The sequence below is a fragment of the Podarcis filfolensis genome (assembly GCF_964270895.1).
Source record: "Podarcis filfolensis genome assembly, chromosome: 15".
In the NCBI taxonomy this organism is placed as follows: Eukaryota; Metazoa; Chordata; class Lepidosauria; order Squamata; family Lacertidae; genus Podarcis; species Podarcis filfolensis.
Window position 1 is genome coordinate 17,112,468 of NC_139618.1, and position 19,287 is coordinate 17,131,754.

General features: G+C 46.9%; 1 protein-coding gene and 3 long non-coding RNA genes across 9 annotated transcripts in view; 2 read left to right on the forward strand and 2 right to left on the reverse strand.

Annotated features, from left to right (window-relative positions):
- The window catches only part of ARHGAP32 (Rho GTPase activating protein 32), a 199,381-nt gene extending 195,038 nt beyond the window's left edge, over positions 1–4,343 (reverse strand). For 3 of the 4 annotated variants that reach the window (XM_083588255.1, XM_083588251.1, XM_083588253.1), the window contains exon 1: positions 3,626–4,342. In XM_083588255.1, coding sequence (XP_083444381.1) covers positions 3,626–3,855 — 230 coding nt within the window. In that variant the 5' untranslated portion in view covers positions 3,856–4,342. Of the gene's footprint in view, positions 1–3,625 lie in introns of all 4 variants that reach the window. The other variant, XM_083588250.1, reaches the window with a different exon arrangement.
- LOC310750784 overlaps positions 3,162–19,287 on the forward strand; it is a 168,372-nt gene continuing 152,246 nt past the window's right edge. The window contains exon 1 of one of the 2 annotated variants that reach the window (XR_014542270.1): positions 3,162–3,454. This is a non-coding gene — a long non-coding RNA (uncharacterized lncRNA). The remainder of the gene's footprint in view (positions 3,455–19,287) is intronic. The other variant, XR_014542271.1, reaches the window with a different exon arrangement.
- LOC310750742 lies at positions 8,342–14,316 on the forward strand. Its single transcript, XR_014542215.1, has 2 exons — positions 8,342–12,295; positions 12,701–14,316. It is a non-coding gene; the product is annotated as an uncharacterized lncRNA (long non-coding RNA).
- On the reverse strand, positions 11,999–19,233 carry LOC310750745. Of its 2 annotated transcripts, none has more exons than XR_014542219.1 (2): positions 16,356–19,233; positions 11,999–15,038 (listed from the first exon to the last, which is right to left on the reverse strand). It is a non-coding gene; the product is annotated as an uncharacterized lncRNA (long non-coding RNA). The 2 variants fall into 2 exon arrangements; XR_014542220.1 differs by having other exon boundaries at positions 11,999–15,182.

Consider the following 19,287-nt stretch of genomic DNA (forward strand, 5'->3'; position numbering starts at 1 on the left):
ATTGGGAAAGGACACCTCCACTGATTCCAAACCCACTCCAAAGCCCAGGGCAAAAGAAGTTTGGACCACAGTCTTACATTTGTATTGTTTATACAGAATCTCTTTCAAGTATGGTTTTGCATACTTATTATTGTAAATTGCTTAAGGATGGATGCCTTTGACAGAGTGAACGAAGTTATTAATATAATGTTAATACAATTTACTAACTAAACTACACAGGAAAGATAGCACAGCAAGATGCCTAAATGCCTTCAAGGTTTCTCATAATACACAACTCTTGTCAACACCAGTGACTCAAGAAAAGTACAGCTACACAATCCAAGAAGAAATACAGTGGTACCTCTGGTTATGAACTTAATTCGTTCCAGAAGTCCATTCTTAACCTGAAACCGTTCTTAACCTGAGGTACCACTTTAGCTAATGGGGCCTCCCGCTGCCGCCGCACCACCGGCGCATGATTTCTGTTCTCATCCTGAGGTAAAGTTTTTAACCCAAGGTACTACTTACAGAGGGGTGCGGGTGGCGCTGTGGGTAAAACCTCAGTGCCTAGGGCTTGCCGATCGCATGGTCGGCGGTTCGAATCCTCGTGGCAGGGTGAGCTCCCGTCGTTCGGTCCCAGCTCCTGCCCACCTAGCAGTTCGAAAGCACCCCTAAGTGCAAGTAGATAAATAGGTACCGCTTTATAGCGGGAAGGTAAACGGCGTTTCCGTGTGCTGCGCTGGTGCTGGCTCGCCAGAGCAGCTTCGTCACGCTGGCCACGTGACCCGGAAGTGTCTCCAGACAGCGCTGGCCCCCGGCCTCTTAAGTGAGATGGGCGCACAACCATAGAGTCAGACACGACTGGCCCGTACAGGCAGGGGTACCTTTACCCTTTACCTTTACTACTTCCAGATTAGCAGAGTCTTTAACCCGAAGTGTTTGTAACCTGAGGTACCACTGTACTAACAAGGAACTCAAAGACTGTTTGAAAAGTATTATTCACACCACCTGGAAAAGAAAATATCACTCAAACTACCAACTATACAGAAGGTAATAATTAATGTAATTCTAGTGCTGCATTAACATTTTTTTAAAGGTCCCAGGTGCTGGACTCCCAAATGTCTTTCTTCAAAAATAAATGTTTCCCATGGATAATGTTATTATATCTTTTCCTCTCGTGTGGGCAGAATTGGCAATAAACTACTTTCTTTGGGGGGGGAGCTGAGGAGCCACAGAAACTTAATCTTTTCTCCCCCAGACAGGTAAAAAGAGGAAGCAATGTCCACATTTGTTTGAAACAAAGAAAAACTTGGCATAACCTAGAATAAATAAAGGTGTGTAGATTAAACACTATGAGAAACAAAACAAAAAGAAAGCCTGTTTAGAAAGCAATGGAACTGTTCGCTGATTCAGTAACAAAACATGCCGATTTCTACTGAAGATTATACTGGGAATCTGAGATTTCTTTATTTTCACCTTCAAAAGAACAAAGGCTATGGAGAGATTCCTAAAGTGAACTGGTTAAGGGCATTTCATTCTAAACACATACTGAGAACACAATGAGAAGCAAATACAAGGAAGGGCACAGGCATGTGTTTTTGCAGTCTCTATCCACTGCGGCACCCACCACCACACATACAATTTGGGAAGTACTTGCTCCCTGTCATCATACAAGCCAAGATCACAACATGCATGTTTTATGGCTGCCCCTGCACACTCTAGAATAACTTCTCATTCTCTCCCAATCACTGAACCCTGCTTTGTAGGGCCTAGAACAACTCCCTTAGCTGCACTTTTTAAAAGATTTCACAGTAGTTCCCACAGCAGGCTACTGGCTGGGTGTCCTTTTAATTTAAAGCAATGTCTCCTAGTTTGGAGCCTGACAGCTCTCAAGGGGCCCTTGTGAAACCTAAAGCACCCCATAGCAGTAACATCACTCTCCACAACTCATAAAGAAGTCTGCCCTCAGAAACTAACAGGTCAAGCTTTCATCCACACTCACACCTCCGCGGGTTCTGAGAACACAGTCCAGCATGAATCCACTACAACCCACGAATCCACTACAATCCTCATCCCACTAGCTACGTTATATGAACAGCTCTAGAAAAAAGCAATAGTCTTTTGGCAACTTAAAAGACTAACAAATATAGCATGGCATAAACTTTTGTGAACATAATCTTGAATCACATATAAATATAACACACATTTGGTGTGGGGGGATTTCCTCTGGAAACACGTCTAGAAAGGATGTCTAAACACAATCCTAGATATGTCTACTCATTGGGGCTTACCTCCAGGTAAGTGGATACAGGATTGCAATCCTAATTTCACTTGCACCTGGGAGTAGGTCTACGTCTGAGTAGATCTGTATAGGATTATGCTGTCAATGTACCTTAATAGATTCCCTTAGTATAAGAAGCAACTCTGGCCTTCAGGGAAACCTATGGAAGCATCCCAGGTTTCCGCTAACCCAAGACACCCCAATGAAACTGACCCAAGTCAATGGGTCGGGGACAGGAAGGAGAGAAATGGATGCTTTTAGGCATGTGAGAGTGAGGGAGGTTAGGTAGTGGTTAGCAGACTGAACTCCAGGCATACACAGCCAAATCCAACTGCATTTACTGAGTACGTATGAAAGGCACTTGCTGAATGGCACACAATGGGATTGCACAAACACAATCTGATGCACCTATTTGGAAGTAAGCTAGATTGAACATTTTAGAACTTCCAAATAAAAATAATGTCTGGGGTGCATCTGGATCTCCATGTGGAGTTCAATGAGACATATTATCAACTGGGTGCCAGGAACACCAACTGAGGGGCATTCGGAGAGCAGTCGCTCCCACACCCCCAGGCACAGATCCCAACAGGCTGGCCATCCCAACCCCCAAAAGACTTCCCCCTCTACAGAGATCCTTCAAGCTAGATGCACAGGCGGACCTCCACGGAGCCCGTTAAGCCGGAGGGCAACCTGCACCGAGCTGGAGCTGCCATGCAGGTGCACAACATCCCAGCTCCACCGCCAAGCCTGTGCACGTTTGCTTGGGAGCAAGCCCCACTTGCACCCAAGGCACCCTGTGCACGCGCACGCGCGCGCACACACACACATATATAAAGAGGGCTGCATGGCCGGGCAGCCCCACTCTGGGACCCCAGGAACGAGTCTCCCCTTCCCCCGCCCGTGGGAAACACACAGAACGAAGCTAGCCTAGCCCAACCCTGCAATCGCCTCCGCCGTGCAGCTGCACCCCTCGGCCCCACAGCGCGGCGCCCTTCCCGGACACGAGGCCCCACAGATCCAGATCTGTGGAATCCACCTCCTTGTTCAATTGGGGGGGGGCGATTAAAGATGTTTGATTCTTCCAGGGAATGGAGGGGTCCCTCCCTCCCTCCCTCCGGCGAGCGTGCCCCGGATCGCAGCGCTGCACGCCGGCTCCAGAGCAAAGCTCCTCCAGCGCGGCTGTCTCTCTCTCAGGTAAGCGTCCCCTGGATCGGAGCCCTGCTGCAACAACGGCGGCGCACGCTGCCTGGGGAGGGAGCCCCGCTGGCGTGCATGGCGGGTGGGGGTAGCTGCTCTCAGGTGAGCGTGGCCCGGATGGCGGGCCCCCACCCACCTCCCCCACCCCCGGCGTGTAGGCGCGCTTACCTCCTGCTCGAGGGGAGAGCAAGGGGCGGCGGCGCCTCCCAGCCCCTTCCCGCCCACAGCAGCGGCGGCGGCGGCGGCGCTGCCCTTCGCGGCGGCTCCTCTTCCTCCTGCGCGCTCGGCCGCCTCTCGCTGGAGGACCCGGCGGTGGTGGTCTTCCTCCGCCGCCGCCGCCTGCTCCTCCTCTTCAGCGGCCCCGGCGCGTCCTGGGGGCGTCCGCCTGGAGGGGGCATCCCGCGCCGGCCTCGCCTCGCCTCATCGTCCTCCGGGAGACCCCCGACTCCCTACCCAGAGGCGGGGGAGGGGGAAGGTAAGGGCCCCCCCCGCACACAACAAAAGCCTGAGGCGGGGGGGGGAGATGAAGGGAGGGGCGAATTTTTTTCAAAAAATTAACCGTTTGAGGAGGGGGGGAGGGACGAAGCGCCGCCTCTTTATTTCTGAGGAGAAACGGAATGAAAGCTGAGGTAGGTGGCGGGGGGGGGGGTGATGGAGGCGCCGCTTCCCCTCCGCTCTTCTTCTCCTCAGCGCCCTTTCCTCTCTCCCTTCCCGCCGCTCTGTAGGCGCCTCAGCGCAAAAAGCGGGGAGGCAGACTGAGAGAGAGGCCCCGCGCCACGACCACACCGGCTCCGCACTGGGGAAGGGTCGGCGGCGGCTGCCCGCGAGGGAGAATGAGAGGAGGAGGAGGCGAGGAGCCGCAGCCAGGCAGGCGCAAGGCCCATGCGCGCCGCCCAAGCCACGCCCCCTTCTCTCGCTCGCTCGCTCGGAAGGTGGGGGAGAAAGGGGGCGACGGGAGTTCGGAGTGGGGCGGGGGAGGGGAGAGGAGCTCCTCCTCCTGCGTGGAGCGCCCTAGGGGTGGGAGGATAAGTTCAATGTGCCGTGTTGGGAAGGGGGAGGGCTCAGGGACTGGGTACGATCCTATACCTGGGGGAGGGCGTGGGCAGAAGGCGGGTCTCCCTCTCTGGGCGGGATGCGCGAGGTCCCCAGGGGGTTGCGCTCCGATCCCAGCTTGCAAAAGGGGTGGCTGGCCTCGTCTGGCGCTGTTGGTTTTTCTTGCAGCAGTTATAAAAGAAGAAGAAAAAGCAGTGAAATAGTATCAGAATCATAGAGTTGGAAGGGGCCCTGAGGGTCATCCAGCCCACCCCCACCCCACTGTAGCATTCGAACCCGCGACCCAAAGTCTCATGCTCTACCGACAGAGTTACTTATGTCATGCTGTCTTAAGTCTTCCTTCTTTGGGGGAAGTCATATGCTTTAAATGTCCGTTTTAATTGTATGGTGTGGATCTTGATTTGGACAGTGGCAATACATAAATTCCCCATTCCCTTAAATTAGGCAGCTGAAATGAAGAAAACCTGGGCTAACCCTGAGTGAGCTTTAGTGGCAAATCTGATTGTGAGCTCCAATCAGATCTGGTACTGAAAACCCATCCCAGACTCAGAGTGTGTTCAAGGGTACCCAGTTCTCTCACTATGTTTGTCTTTTACAAGGTGGCTCAGGTTGGCAAATCTTGGGGTCCTGGTAGGTTCTACAAACCCAAAGTGTACCTATACCTTCTTAACCTGGGAATAAGCCCTGCAGGACTTGATGAGGCTTATTTTTGAAGAAGTGTGCATGGGGTTATGCTGTATTTTATGCTATTATAACAACTAGATAGAAAACATGAGCCCCTCTGCTCACAATCTGAAAACCAGCAACACAGAAAAAGCAACAAAGAAATATTGTGGCACCTTAAAGACTTAACACAAAACTAGCTCACGAAAGCTTATGGCATAGTAAACGCCGTTAAGTTTTTTTGATGCCACAACTTAGACTCTGCTGTGTTTTGTTTTGTTTTGTTTGCAACAGACTAACACAAAGACCACTCTGGCTTCCTGCTTTGGGGGGGGGGCCGTCATTCACAGTGTGGTACAATACCTTATTTGACCCACGAAGGCTGTGTATACATTGTTGGCTTAAAAGGCACCTAGGACTAGATTGTTGGGTTTTTTCCTGCATTTGGACTGAAGCTGGTTTGGGGGGAAATGCATTGGAAAGCAGCATTTCGTAAGGAAGCCCAGAACAGACATCGATTGTGACCAAAGTGCGTACACATGATTAGTTGTGATTCCTGCATTGCAGAGGGGTTGGCCTGGTGACCTTTATGGTTGCGTACGACTCTAGTTCTATGATTCACCACTTCCCAAACCAGAGGTAGGAGGAGCACCCTGGCAGTAGAGTATAGGGGAATGTGTACAAAGCCATCGTCACCTGTAAATTTCGAAACATGACACAAAAAGGAGAGGAGAGCTAGAGGGAATGGGTGGGGCTTTGCACAAGGTGGGAAAGAATGAAAGAAAGGAAAAATTGACAGTGTCATCTTATGTGTGCTAACGTGAAAGCAGGTTCCACTCTGTGTCTAAATGGGGCTTACTCCCAGAACAATTTGTGTGTGGGAATAGGTCCCATTGAGTTCAGCTCAATTTGCTTCTGAATAGGCATGGTTAGGATTGCCCTGTAATGCTGAAATCCTATGTGCATTTACTACAGAGTCCGTTCTGGAGACTAAATGGGACTTCTGGCCTATAGCACTTCAGATTGCAAATGGGAGCTTGCAGGACTGAATGCTTTTACACACACACACAGTACATAGAAAACTGCAGGTCAGAGCTATATAACATGCCAGTTTTCTGTGTACATGGAAGTGGTTTTGTATAAGATGCATTGGAAGTCCAAGGGTCAGTGGAAGCATCCTGCCTAATTATTTTAAAGAGTGGTCCCAGCCTAACAAGCTGTTGTTGCACTGGGGCCTCAGTATTTAACTTTTTACTTAGGTTAACAGGAAACAGAAATGCTTTAAAAAATACTTTCACATTATTTTTATTCTTTTGCAATCAAAAGACTGTACATACACAAACCCCTTACTACAGCCACCTCCATAAAGCCTCTGATATTTTGCCATGTGGCCACATCCACACAATACATTTAAAGCACATGAAGCACATAAAGCAAATCCTGAGATCCTTGCGACATGGAATGACAGCCTGTGAGCAACCACTCTTCAGTATAACTTTGGGGGGGGTCTCCTATCATATTTGAAGGCCTACCTTCTCCTTGAGCAACTCTTTCAACCCAGCACAGAAGAGTAATCTGGAGAGGTATAGTCAGGTGGGAAGGAGTCATCGGGCAACCACAGCACATTTATAGCTTGGAAGTGTATGTGGCTTGGCTGAGTCAACGGTGAGTTTCATGCATGGGTGTGTGAGCTGGGCTGAGCATATTGGGCTGTTCCAGTTACTGCAGCCTAAAGCTATTTCTTCACATTGCCTTGCATCATAGTGTTTTCAGTCCTAATATGCAGGATTCAGAAGTTGGTTGGGGCGGGGTGGGGCGTTCAGGATAGTTATTCCTAATTATTTTTATTTCTTTAAATAGATATTTTTAAAAACACAAAATTTGAATATGGTGTTGGGGAGATAAAAACAAAATACATAAAATGTAACATTAAAAGAGAAAAAAATACATTATATCCACCTGTAAAACCCACATGAGCAAGCCCAACCATGCTACATGAAAAATATTGGTGGGGTAAAAAGTCTTCAGGAGGCACTTTAAAAGCAATTTTTTGTGCCATCATAATTTCCCGGGAGGGGGAATATTATTACGTACATAAATAAGATGTTCTAGCACACCTGAGTCACATTCCCTTGTGGACTTGGGACATTGAAAGGTCGCTGTGTTTGTGTATAAAAGGAACTCTTCCCCCACAAACTTCATTGTTGTTGTTGTTATCCATCTGCCTCGAGAGACAACGGAGTGTGCTTCCAGAGGTGAAGTCAAACCACTGCATTAACAGCACTAAAGTGACCTCCCTGGGGCGTAAGCCTGGTCAGTGTGTATGCAGGTTCTGGACTGCCCAGATGACAATATTGCCTCGCTGAGATAGTCCATAGGAAAGCAGATAAATACATTTGGCACTAGATTGGCTTCAGGAGTTGCCAGAAGGAGGCATACAAGGCACCATTCAACAGTCTTAGAGACACCACTCCAAATTTGTGTGGGGTTCACTCCTTAGCCTTTTCTTCTCCTGCATCCTACAAGGCAGCAGAAGTTTAGGATCAGAGTTTTCCTTCTCCTACATGGCCTATTTTCCCAGGTTGAAGAGCCCCATCTGCCCCTCAGTTCCCTCTACATGCAGGAACTGCCTTCTTCACCATTGGACCCATTATAGGTCTCATCTCCTCAATCCACTGGAGATTGTCTTTGCATGCAGGGAAAGTCCCTAACTCACCAAGGGTTTGAGACCCATTGGCTACCATCACCTGGTTTTGCCGGCCAGTTGAAGCTGTTCCCAGGTTGTAGCTGCTGTTGCACGCTGACAGCTTCTAGGAGCCACAGGTGAGAGCTGAGTGCAGGGTGGGAACCAAAGGTGGACAAGAAGGAGCACGACACCCCAAACACCAAACACCCTACAAACACGGACATTGCAAATATGATCAGTCAGTTTAAGAAGGGATACCTTGACCTTGCCAGGAGCTGCCTACATGCTCTTTCCACCTGAGTTGCCTCTTGACTGTAAAAGAAAAAAAGCATAAACTAAAATAAGATAGGGGATTGCTATCTCATCATTACCCATTTTTTTAAACCCTAGTGCAAGCGTTCTTAATAATAATAATAATAATAATAATAATAATAATAATAATAATAATTTTTATTTATACCCCGCCCTCCCCAGCCAAGGCCGGGCTCAGGGCGGCTTAAGAAGGCCTGATATGGTAGTATGATATTATATGTGACTATACGGGAAGTTAAGCTGCCACGTAAAGGATAGCACGTTTTAGTGAGAAATAAAACTGGACTATTGCTCAGCAAAATATTTTCCAAGAACAAAGGAATTCTTAGCATTTGAAGACCTTGCAATGCATCCTTTTGAAATTTCTTTCCTTTTCCCATTAAATATTTTTAGTGCTGTTCCCCTGCTGAATTACTGGGAGCAGCCTCTGTTCCCAGAATGGCTCTAAATCAACTTGAACTCGACTTAGGTCCTTGCCTTTGCGTCACTGTGTGAGATCAGCCTCGGATCAATAAGTTGCTGCCTGTGCCTTTCATGAATTATGGAATCATTGATCATAGATAATTCAGTAGTTTTGGTCGCAATTGCAATTAAACATTAATATGTCACAAATCCCTCTTGCACTTGATCGTGCAATCGTAACACTTTAATTGTAAAAGAAAGTTACGCTCTTCTCTCAGATGTTGGGAGAATGCCACTAACAATGTCTTAAAGATGCTGTACTCAGCAGCTGCTCCTAAGAAACTGACCACCAAAGCATCACCAATCTTTGTTGTGAACAACAGGAAGGAATCAACATTGGTTTTGGTTGTTATATTTCACTGACCCAACTGTGACTGCAGCAGTGTTCGAAACTCCCATTGTTCTATGCACATTTTGCAATAGGGAATTTCATCAGTGTGAGCAGTTTCTGAGCTCTGGGCACAGTACTGCACCTAAAAGTTCAGATTAAAACTGTAGAGTGGAAGGAAAGGAGGACCTTTTTTATGCCTCCCCACTTCCAGCTACTCTCTGAAGACTGGAGAAGAGACCCTCTTAAGAATATTAGCGGGGTAGGCAAGGGAAGGACTAGACCCTGTGAAAAATGAACATAATATTTTAGATACAGTTCATTCATTTTCAGCTTTGTATTCTTGTTATTTAAAAAGTGCACCTAGATATTCTGTTGTTGTGCCAGTAAGCTAGGTTTAAGGTGCCATTTAGCTCCTATCTTTCATATCTCAGTTTTTAACACTGGACTGTAGGGTAGGTACATTTTCATACTGTACAGAATCCTGGAGACACGAATAAGGCAGAGAGCTGAATGTAACCAAAATGTAGAAAAAGCAACCTATGGGGTTTTGGAAATCCTAAACAAACAACTAGGATGAAGTCCAGCTTACATCAGTAGGACTTACCTCCAAGTACCTGGTTGCTCCTTGCCCTGAGTAGTAGAGCTGTGTGCAGAATGCCTTCCGCATTCTGTTTTATGTTCACCCCAACAAAGCCCACCCCCACTGCTGCTCTTCGGCAGCAGACTCTGCAAATAGGTCAGCCATATTTCTGGGGAAGATGTACACAAGGGAGGCTTGTAATAGATGAGTGCTAATCTATTTTTTGCTGTTCTAACAAAGAGAAATGCTGAATCCAATTCCAGAAAGACTGTGTGACCAAGAAAACATTAGAAAAATTAGAAGGGGTGCGTGTGAAACATTTCAAAAAGAGCAGTTCCCTTAAAGCTAACACATTAGGAAATGTGTATGCAGACATTCATCCTGCACTGTTTCAGGATCCTGTTTTTTGCTCTAGGTAAGGGCAGTGCGCTTTCTGATTACACGCTCCACAAGACCAGTTCTTGAATTCCAGGCTGGGCCCCTATTTGCCAGCACCAGCCACAGCACTAGGAGGCAGCTGACAGTGTTGTGAGACAATGAAGTCAAAGGCTGATATCCATGACCTTTGCAACTTGACTTTTCTTGACCTGGACCGTCTTGGCAGAGTTTTAAAAAGGCAGCCAAACAAAGCAAAACAAAACTGTAGCCTAGGTTTTTTTTTTTACCTTTCACGTTCAGTCCTGCCTACAGGTTGCTTCTTGTCTTTTCCTATCTATTCTGCAATCAAGAGGCCGGTAGAATCCAAGTCTCACTCCAGGCTGGAAATTAGACATAAGCTGCAATTTGAAGAATGCAATTCCTTCACATAATGTGATCAGGAAGTAGAGGCCACGAAGTCAGTCTTTCTCTTTCCTCCTCCTCTTCCTTTTTTCTACTATTTCCCATAGTCTCAGGTCACTTTCCCACGTGCAGTTTTGCTGTTTGCGTATGCACAAAATATGAAGAGTTCAGATGGCAATAGCAGAGAAAGCACCCAGCAAGACCGCTGAGTTGATCATACTAAATCCACGAAGTATGAGAGCCTACGTATGAGAAAAGTGGTTGTGGAAAAGTGAGGCGGTTCTGTATCACAGAATTGGGCAGCAGCTTCTGCAACACAGAAACACCATGCTGGAGGGGAGACAGCCACGGCTATTTTGCATCTGTTATTTATGCATGATTGTCATTTGAATTAAAAGTTTGAGAAGCTTAAAGCTATCAAAACTGCCATAGGGCAGGAAAACAATCTCCATCTATTAAATATTAAAACAGCTGGCACTTAAAGCAGGTTTAAAATAACCCAATTCATTCCAGGGACTACCTTAATCAGTAGAGTACTGTACAATAAATGTCTCTATTCTGCCCCCTGCCCCCGTACCAAATAAATACAGGTTTCGTTTGTTTAATGTCAAGACCAGTCATGGGAAGTCCTTTTTTAGTCCAAAGGGCCACTTTTGCCTTTTGGGGGCCAAATGCCGGTGGTGGGCAGGGCCAGAGGGAAACGTTGGGTGGAGCCACAGATGTGACACCCCTTTGCACAGCAGGCTACATTGCAGCCTAGTGAAATCCACACACATGCACACACCTCTCCCTCCAGCCTCCATCCATGCAAGAAAACAGGAAGATCATCCTGTTGTGGCCAGGCAAAAGCACACAAAGAGGGTTCAGAGTAGGGCCAGTGAGGAGTCTAGGCTGAGAAGTGGATGTTGCCAAGTGCAAATCTTGAGGACTGGATAAGGAGACCTGTTCTTGGAGATACATAGTGAAGGGAACGGGGGTGGGGAGGACACCAAGGTTTAGCTATCCCTAGGATGTGTCAGATTAATAACATTTCTAGAAAAGACAATTAGGTTTGTTGACAAAGGAAATGCAATACATAGAACAAGGGTGGGTGGGGTGGGAGGGAGTCCATTGCTTGAAGCCCAGAACACTCAACTTGGAAATGACTTCAAATTCTTAAGTCAGTGAATGTTTTGTTTTTGTTTTTTAGCTGTGACTAGGCTCTTGCCCTTTGCAATCTGGAAGGAAAGGTCATTCAGCTTTGCTCACCGCAACTCTGCATCATTGGGGGATGTCAAAGAGCCTTTGCACAAGGGGCAGCAAAGAGGAACCTGTCAATCCCATTAGTCCAACAGATCAGCACAGGCAAAGCAACATCACTCGCAGAAATGGAGTGATCTGTTATCGGGCCGGCTCCATCAATAGAGATTTCTTCCCATGTGCATAGCAAGGATCTCCAAAGTGACTTGTTGATGCATTTTGGGCTATCTTGGAAACAGAGTTGTCTAAACAGCCCCCTTGTTTTGACTTTGCACATGGGAGCAGCTTGCTAGAGCACTCTCATGGCCAAAATATGCTAAGTATCCCAGAGAGGACAAAATATGGGACCTTTGTCAAGTGTATTCGCTGATGATATTTTGGCTTGTCCCTTTTTTCCCCTATGCTCTGTCCTCTAAACTGTTTTTCATGCGTCCACATGGGAGAAGGAAGATTGGCAAGGGGCAGCAGGGGGAACTGTCCCAATGGAGCAGTCCTGAAGCTGCTTTTGCATAGGGAGCTGATAATAAGGGCAGAGTGCTTCATGGTCAAGTGGTGAAGACTTACCATCAGGAATACATATTATTCCAGAGACTGCATTAACTCTGATCACTCCAAAGGAGACTCTTACTTGCTGGGAAAACAAACATGGACCTTCAACCCCCTGCAGATGTTTTACAAAGACCCCAAGCTTTTTTTAAAAAAAACAACAACAACCTTGTGTTTCCTTACCAGGTAAGTATTTGCTTTTTTGTAAAGTTCCATATCTCAATGGTCCTTGAGTCATTCTTGTTTGAGATACCTCTTAGTTTCAGTGCTGCCTTGGTAGCACTCGAGGGTGGGGACGAAAGCAGAATGAGTTAGCTCCACCTGTCATTGGCTCTAGCTTCCCCAGCCATTTGCTCTGGCTCCCCCTACTGTTGACCTCCCAGCCTTCCACCCTACCAGTCCTAATGAGCACCAGCCACCATTGCAGCCCCCAGTCTCCCTACTGACCATCCCTAGTACTAGATTGACCAGATTAAAGGGGGCAGGGCATGTTTCATATTTTGTTAATAGAAGATGGCATTGTGAGCAGGGACAATTCATCAGGAAGGGATTCAAAAAGCTTCTCTTGATGAATTCCTGTTGTCTCCACAGCTATTAAAAGTGCAAGAGCACTGATCTCCTTGAAAGAAAAAGATCAGTTCACTTTAACAGCAACTCCAGCAAAGACAGGGAAAAACACACAAGAAAAGTATACGTGAAATGAAGCATGGCCTTAGTTTGGCTAGTAACCAGCACTCACCTCAGGAGTAATAAGGATTTGCAAGCAGGCAGGGGACCAAAGGTTTTCAGTGGATCAGTTCCCAGTGTTATTTGATGCCACCCTAAAACCTGATCGCCGTGAAGCTCCCTATTCACTCTTATATAATTCAGTGAAATTGATCTCCACTACAGGAGAAGAGAACTGGGTTCACTTTCACAGTGATTGTTATGTGTCTTTATTATTCACAAACAGGCCGAGAGAAACACAAGGGGTGTGTCTGTGCTCGAAGGAGGAAGAGGGTCAGTGTGTGGCTGCAGTGCAGCTGGGTGTAACTTAAGAGGTGCTTAAGTCGAACGTTTTGCTTCCTGGTCTGAGCCCTTCCCAGAAACTGTGAACCAAATCAGTGCATTTATTCCATCCTCAGTTTACACCTGTATAACAACAAAAGAGTGTTTGCTGCACCGAAGACATATTATCAGTTCTTTTTTCCTGGGTGGGTACACAGGGGTACGCATACCTCTAAACATTTTGTGAATCTTTGTATTTTTGTCCATTTACTGTATTTATTTTTCCAAATTTGAACTATAAAATGGTGATTTTCCTGAGTCAAAATGAGAATAACCCTAAACGTTTTCTTAGAAAAAAAGCACTGCATATTATAGTTACAATATAGAGGAGGCATCCTTCAAAGGAACACGGCATCAACACGCAAGACACCTTAGCAGAAAATGCCACCGCAACCAAGAGCTAGCCATACAGAAAAGAAAAGAGAAAAGAAGAAAAGAAAACCATAACAAGAACTTGATTCTGCATCCATGACCCCTGTTTGTCAGAACATTTAAAAATTAACTTGTCTGAAGTTAGTTTGCTGTTGTCCAATACACCGTCGTCTTTTGCTCTTGCACTTTTTATGCCAGCGTTGTTATTCACCTGCTGTAATGTTTAGCCTCAGGATGTTCTTTGGTGCAGAAGCAGGTGTGGACTCATTACTCCTCCTGCAGGTGCTCTGCCATGCTTTTCAGAAGCCATTATCCTGTGAATAGAATTGCAGAGATGGAGCAGTTGCAGAGCAGGGTCCCTTCTATCACCTCCACTGAAAGCCCACCTCCCCTTCTCCATCAGACTCCTGGCCCTGAACTGTTTCAAATTCAGTTGGTAATTGCAACTCAAAGAAATGGTACCTGAGTTTTCTGTTTTCCTCTTTCTTCCTCGTTCGTTTCCCCTCTCATGCCATGTCTTTAGGCAACGGGCAGCTAACCTTTCTCAGACCTATGGCTAATCCTCTGGTCTAGGCTCTCAGGTCAAAGTGGATGCAGCCGAACTATGAATGTGGGTATGGCTGAAGTGGGATTGAGAAAATGATGCAACAGCCTTTACTTTTAGGCATCCTAGAAAAGTAGCAATATTTAAAAACTTTCCAGGCCTTTAAAAACCTAACGTGGCATGCAGATGTGTGAAACTGAAAGTTTGCTGCTTATCCAAACAGAAATTAAATAAGTTAATGCAATTATATTGTAAGGATGAAAAAACTAACAAAAAATATTCCCATATGTTTGGTCACTTCTCTGCTTCTCCTACTGGAATTAAAGTTAAAAAAAATAAATCTTGATTTCAATAGGACCAAGGCTTCATCAATATAATCTTTACCCTTGGCCATCCTCTGTCTAGCTGTATTAATGCACTTGGGAAGTGTACTGTTCACAGTAAAGATAAGTCTGTAGATAGAAATCAAGCTCCAAGCTTTTAAACTGCAGATCTTAATACCAATTGCAGGTTGAAGGTGAGAGAGAAAAAGAAGGCTTAACCTTAGCAGGAAATGCTCTAGAGAAAACCAGTAGCAGGTGTTGTAAGTAAGAACTGAAAAGGTTTGGCAGAGATTTGTGCATTTACCCAGGACTGAGGAAGTCATGTGCTGACTGGCAGAAAAGTACATTGACAAGACAGCAATGCATGGAAGGAAAAGAACAATATTGAGAGTGCTTTATAGGCCAAGGCCGAGCCAGGGGAAGAGTTAGGAGCTCCCTGTGGGAGCAGGGTGGGAGCTTGAGGTCCTGAGTTTTGTGAGTCACTGTGACAATACAAAGATTGCTGTAAAGCCAAGCCGGTCAGTAATGGACAAGAGACATGCCCTTCAGCATTTTTTAGGAAGAAAACTTCAAGGTGCGTCTGCTCCGTAGAGAAGTTGGCATTCCTCAATACAAGGCCGAAGATGTATCACAGTGCAAAGCACTAGCATTTAGAAGAGAAAGGCAGGCAATTACTGGGAAGATTAAGAAAAAGCCCAGTTGGATTCTTTTGGCAGGACTGCTGAATCATCACAACTTTATGGGCCAATTCAGGCAAATAGTCTGCATTGACTTTCACTGGCACAGCCTGTTGACAATAAGGCAAAACTAATTAGCCTGAAGATCTTTAACTCACAGTGAACACCAGCTTGTCTGATGAGCTTCGACTACAGAGTCCATCACCACATTTACACCCCATGTTTCCAAGGTTCTCCTCCTCCCATTTTGTCCTCACAACAGCTTTGTGAGGCAGGCAAGGCTAAGGAACAGTGACTGGCCCAAGGTCTCCCAGTGATTTGAAGCCTGGCCTCCAGATCCTAGCCCAGCACTCTAACCATTACACCACATGGACTCATCGTAAACTGGATGGTTTCCAATCAGCTGATCCCACTAGACTGTCATTGCATAGCTTCTGCAAACTCCACATATGTCGAGGGCAAGCGGCTAATCAATTAAAGGTAAAGGGACCCCTGACCATTAGGCCCAGTCGTGACCGACTCTGGGGTTGCAGCACTCATCTCGCTTTATTGGCTGACGGAGCCGGCGTACAGCTTCCGGGTCATGTTGCCAGCATGACTAAGCCACTTCTGGCGAACCAGAGCAGCGCATGGAAACACCATTTACCTTCCCGCCAGAGCGGTACCTATTTATCTACTTGCACTTTGATGTGCTTTCAAACTGCTAGGTTGGCAGGAGCAGGGACCGAGCAACGGGAGCTCACCCTCTCGCGGGGATTCGAACCGCCGACCTTCTGATCGGCAAGTCCTAGGCTCTGTGGTTTAAACCCACAGCACCACCTGCATCCTGGGTGCAAATTCCCACTCAGCCATGAAACTCTCTGGGTTGTTATTGGGCTTGTCAAGGAGAGGCTGTAGCTCAGTGGCCGTGCAGCTGGCCCAGCCGTGCCCCTACCTGTCCCACATTGTGGACAAGGTTTTGTGGAAAGCAGCCTTGTGGACCAAATTGCCAGGATTATTTTGGCCCAGGGCTCAGATGTTCACCACCACTGCTATACACAATGAAGCTTGTTAAGTCATGACATATTCTGCTGATAGGAAATCAGGAGAGCTGTGCAGCATTGATTGGACAGGCGCAGGGAGATTTTTTTTTGCACTGCCATTTCTGAGTAGAAGCAGTTTATTGGAGTCATCATAATTTCAGCAACAGTTGTTTAAATCATATCAATGTTTTGTGTGTGAGGGGGGGGGGAGGGAGAGAGAGAGATCAACCAACAATTAAGGCACTATTGTGAACTACTGACCTGCAATTCTTGGTCTGCAGAATCACTGAGATCCTAACAGAGTGAGACCCGTAGGCAATATTAGGAATTCAGGGCTATCCTGGAGAAACACTCCCTGCCATCTGTTCTGCAGGGTCCAGCGAGCTCCCTATTTTGCCGAAGAACATCGTAAATTGCTTTCTCGTATGAAGCCAATGATCTTAGGAGCTTAAATAGGTGCTTCGGCCAAGTGCATACAACTGCATGAGGGAATAACTAAGAAAAGGAAAGCCTGATGAGAAGCCAGGCAATGGCAGAAGATCACACCGCTAAAATGGAGATTAGCATCTGATGCAGCGAATGTTCCAAGAGCCGGAATCTAAGCAGCCCATGCGCACGTACTTTGGGTAGGCAATTGCCACAGCTGAGGCAGGGAGCTAAAGATAAACAAAGTGGACGGCAAACACTTCTCCCCTTCCAGTGGTCTTCTTTCCTTTGTCCTTGCCTCCTATTTCCCAGTGGGGTCGTGCAGTGCCCCTGCTGCCTGGCAGTTCTTTGTTCTGGAATCCTAGCCGTTCTGCTCTCTCCGCTTCCAAGCCTTGCTGTTTCACCACATTGACGACTGCAGGAGCCCCCATGGGAGGCTGATATATGTGGCATCCAGAATGTAAAAGGATGCTGTTTTCCAAGCAAGTCACTCTTTATTATCACAGCAGGAAACGGATATCAGAGTGAAATTTGCAGCGAATGTTTATTAGATGGTGTGTCTGCCAGAGGTGGGCAATTTTGATCACCAGCCTATTATGATGATGAATCACAGAATCTATTAATCATGGAACGGCAGGGAAAAGGAGCTGCCTCCATTTGCTCACTTGTCTTTTTGGAAAAGAGCTTCCTGACTTCATTTCATCTTACGCTTTATTGTTAACATCTTATTTATTAACAGCTGTGGGAAAATAACGTCTGTGCCTCTCTTTGGAGCAGCTACGGCAATTGCATGGCGGGGAAGCAAAGTTCCCCTCACAGCAACCAGACAATGTGCTTCATCACTGACTTGGGAAGCACCACCACTGCATCCTTGGCAATAAAAACTCTCAGACAGTCTTAGCTGTGATGCAAATTCTCTCCATGCAGAGAGGAGGATCTGTGTGTTTGAAGAGGTTGCTCCAATTTCCATCAGTCCCTGACCTCTGTCCATGCTGGCTGCAACTCAGGGTAGCTGCAGTTCTACTGGCAAAATTAACAAAAGGAATTTCAGTAGGGACAGTAGGTTCAGCACATAGGCAGGTATAATCAGATTCAGAAATACAGGATGGGGAACACCTGGCTTGACAGAAGTACATGTGAGAAGGAACTAGGGGTCTTATAGACTACAAGCCTAACATAAGCCAACAGTGTGATGCAGCAGCAAAAAAACAAGGGAGGGTGCATCGAAAAAAGTCTAGTATCCAGATCAAGGGAAATAATAGTCCCACTCTATTCTGCGTTGGTCAAACCCCACCTGGAGTCCTGTATCTAGTTCTGCCACAATTTAAGAAGGATATTGAAAAGCTGGAACGTGTGCAGAGGAGGGCAAACAATTTCATAAAGGGTCTGGAAACATATGAGCCAATACCTAGGGGCCAAGATCCCTTAACATATTTGAGGGGGCCGGGGGGGCCCAAAGTTGATGGATATGGCATTCAGTTGTGTGTCTTGTGATCAGTTGTGTGAGGTTGGGCTTGCCTGCCCACCCCCCCATAGTATTTTATTCAAGTAGACATCCCTGTCTGGAAACCATATTACTGTTTTATTATGGTGTGTCCCCTACTTTGCAGTGCACAGTCCCCTAACTGAAGAGCTGTCAGTCCTCTCTTTGAAACAGTTGTCAGCTTGAAGAGCTGTCCAGTCCCAAGTCTAGCTAAAGAACCATAAGGGAGGAGAGCAAGAATCGCCCAGACGCAGGGAGTTCGAGTTGGAGCAGTGAGGAGGGAAGGCTTCTTAGGAGACCGCGAGCCTGGGGGCGTGGCTTAGCAGCATCTGCCCCGACCCACAGCAGGCTGTATTTCTGCCCCTCCCCCCCGCCAGAAAAGATTCATAGCTAAAAGGATTGTCCTAGGAGGGAATCTAAGGGAACCTAAGGAAACACAAGAACTCTTTTTACGGGGAGTGCCCAATTTTTAGCCGTGACACACGCAGCCGCTGTGCTGGCATATCCAGTGCCTCAGCCTTATGCCCAGCAGCCTCTTCTTTGATTGCGCCCTGCTCCTGCTGGTGCCGGGTTCAGGTAGTGGTGCTTTTTTGAAGACCTTCTGGTCCCTGGAGACCAGGGAACGGAGGCCAAGGCATGAGGGGGTCTTCTTAATATTCTTTTTCACACTGGCCTCATTCACTCTGGGCTCCAGGTGTTCTTCTTTGTTGTCAGCAGACGGAGGCCACAGCCCCTCTGCAGCATCTGCAGGTGAATTATTGATGCCAGGCTGCTCTTGTAGAGACCCTTCTTCTTCTTCCTTTTCCTGCTGCCATTCAGGACTTAGTAGATCTGTACAACGTAGTCTCAGGGTCTCCTTGCTTTCGCCTTCCTCTTCTGGGGGGCTGCCTGTTGGTCCTCTCACCATTTTCGCACCCACTGATCTTCAGACTTTGCTGATTGTCACTCCCACTTTCTCACTGTCCAATATGTTGTGATTTTTGAAATAAATTTAGGCACCAGTTTTTCCGATTCTGTTGCAGCTAAGCCACCCAAGAGCTGTTGAGCCAAAGCTGGGTCTCAACTGCCAAGGGAGGTTGGGATTCTGAGCTGATGTCATAGACTGGTTCCAACCAGTCCATTTCCTCTAAGGGGGGGGGGGAACCTGTTTCTGTTTAGGGTGACCGCTTAACACACCACCCAAGAGAAAAAGGAGAAAAGCGGAGAAATCTTTTAGTTCTGTAGCAAGAAACAGTGGTGTACGTGGTCAGGGCCGGGGTTTGCGCAAACCCATGGGTAGGGCAA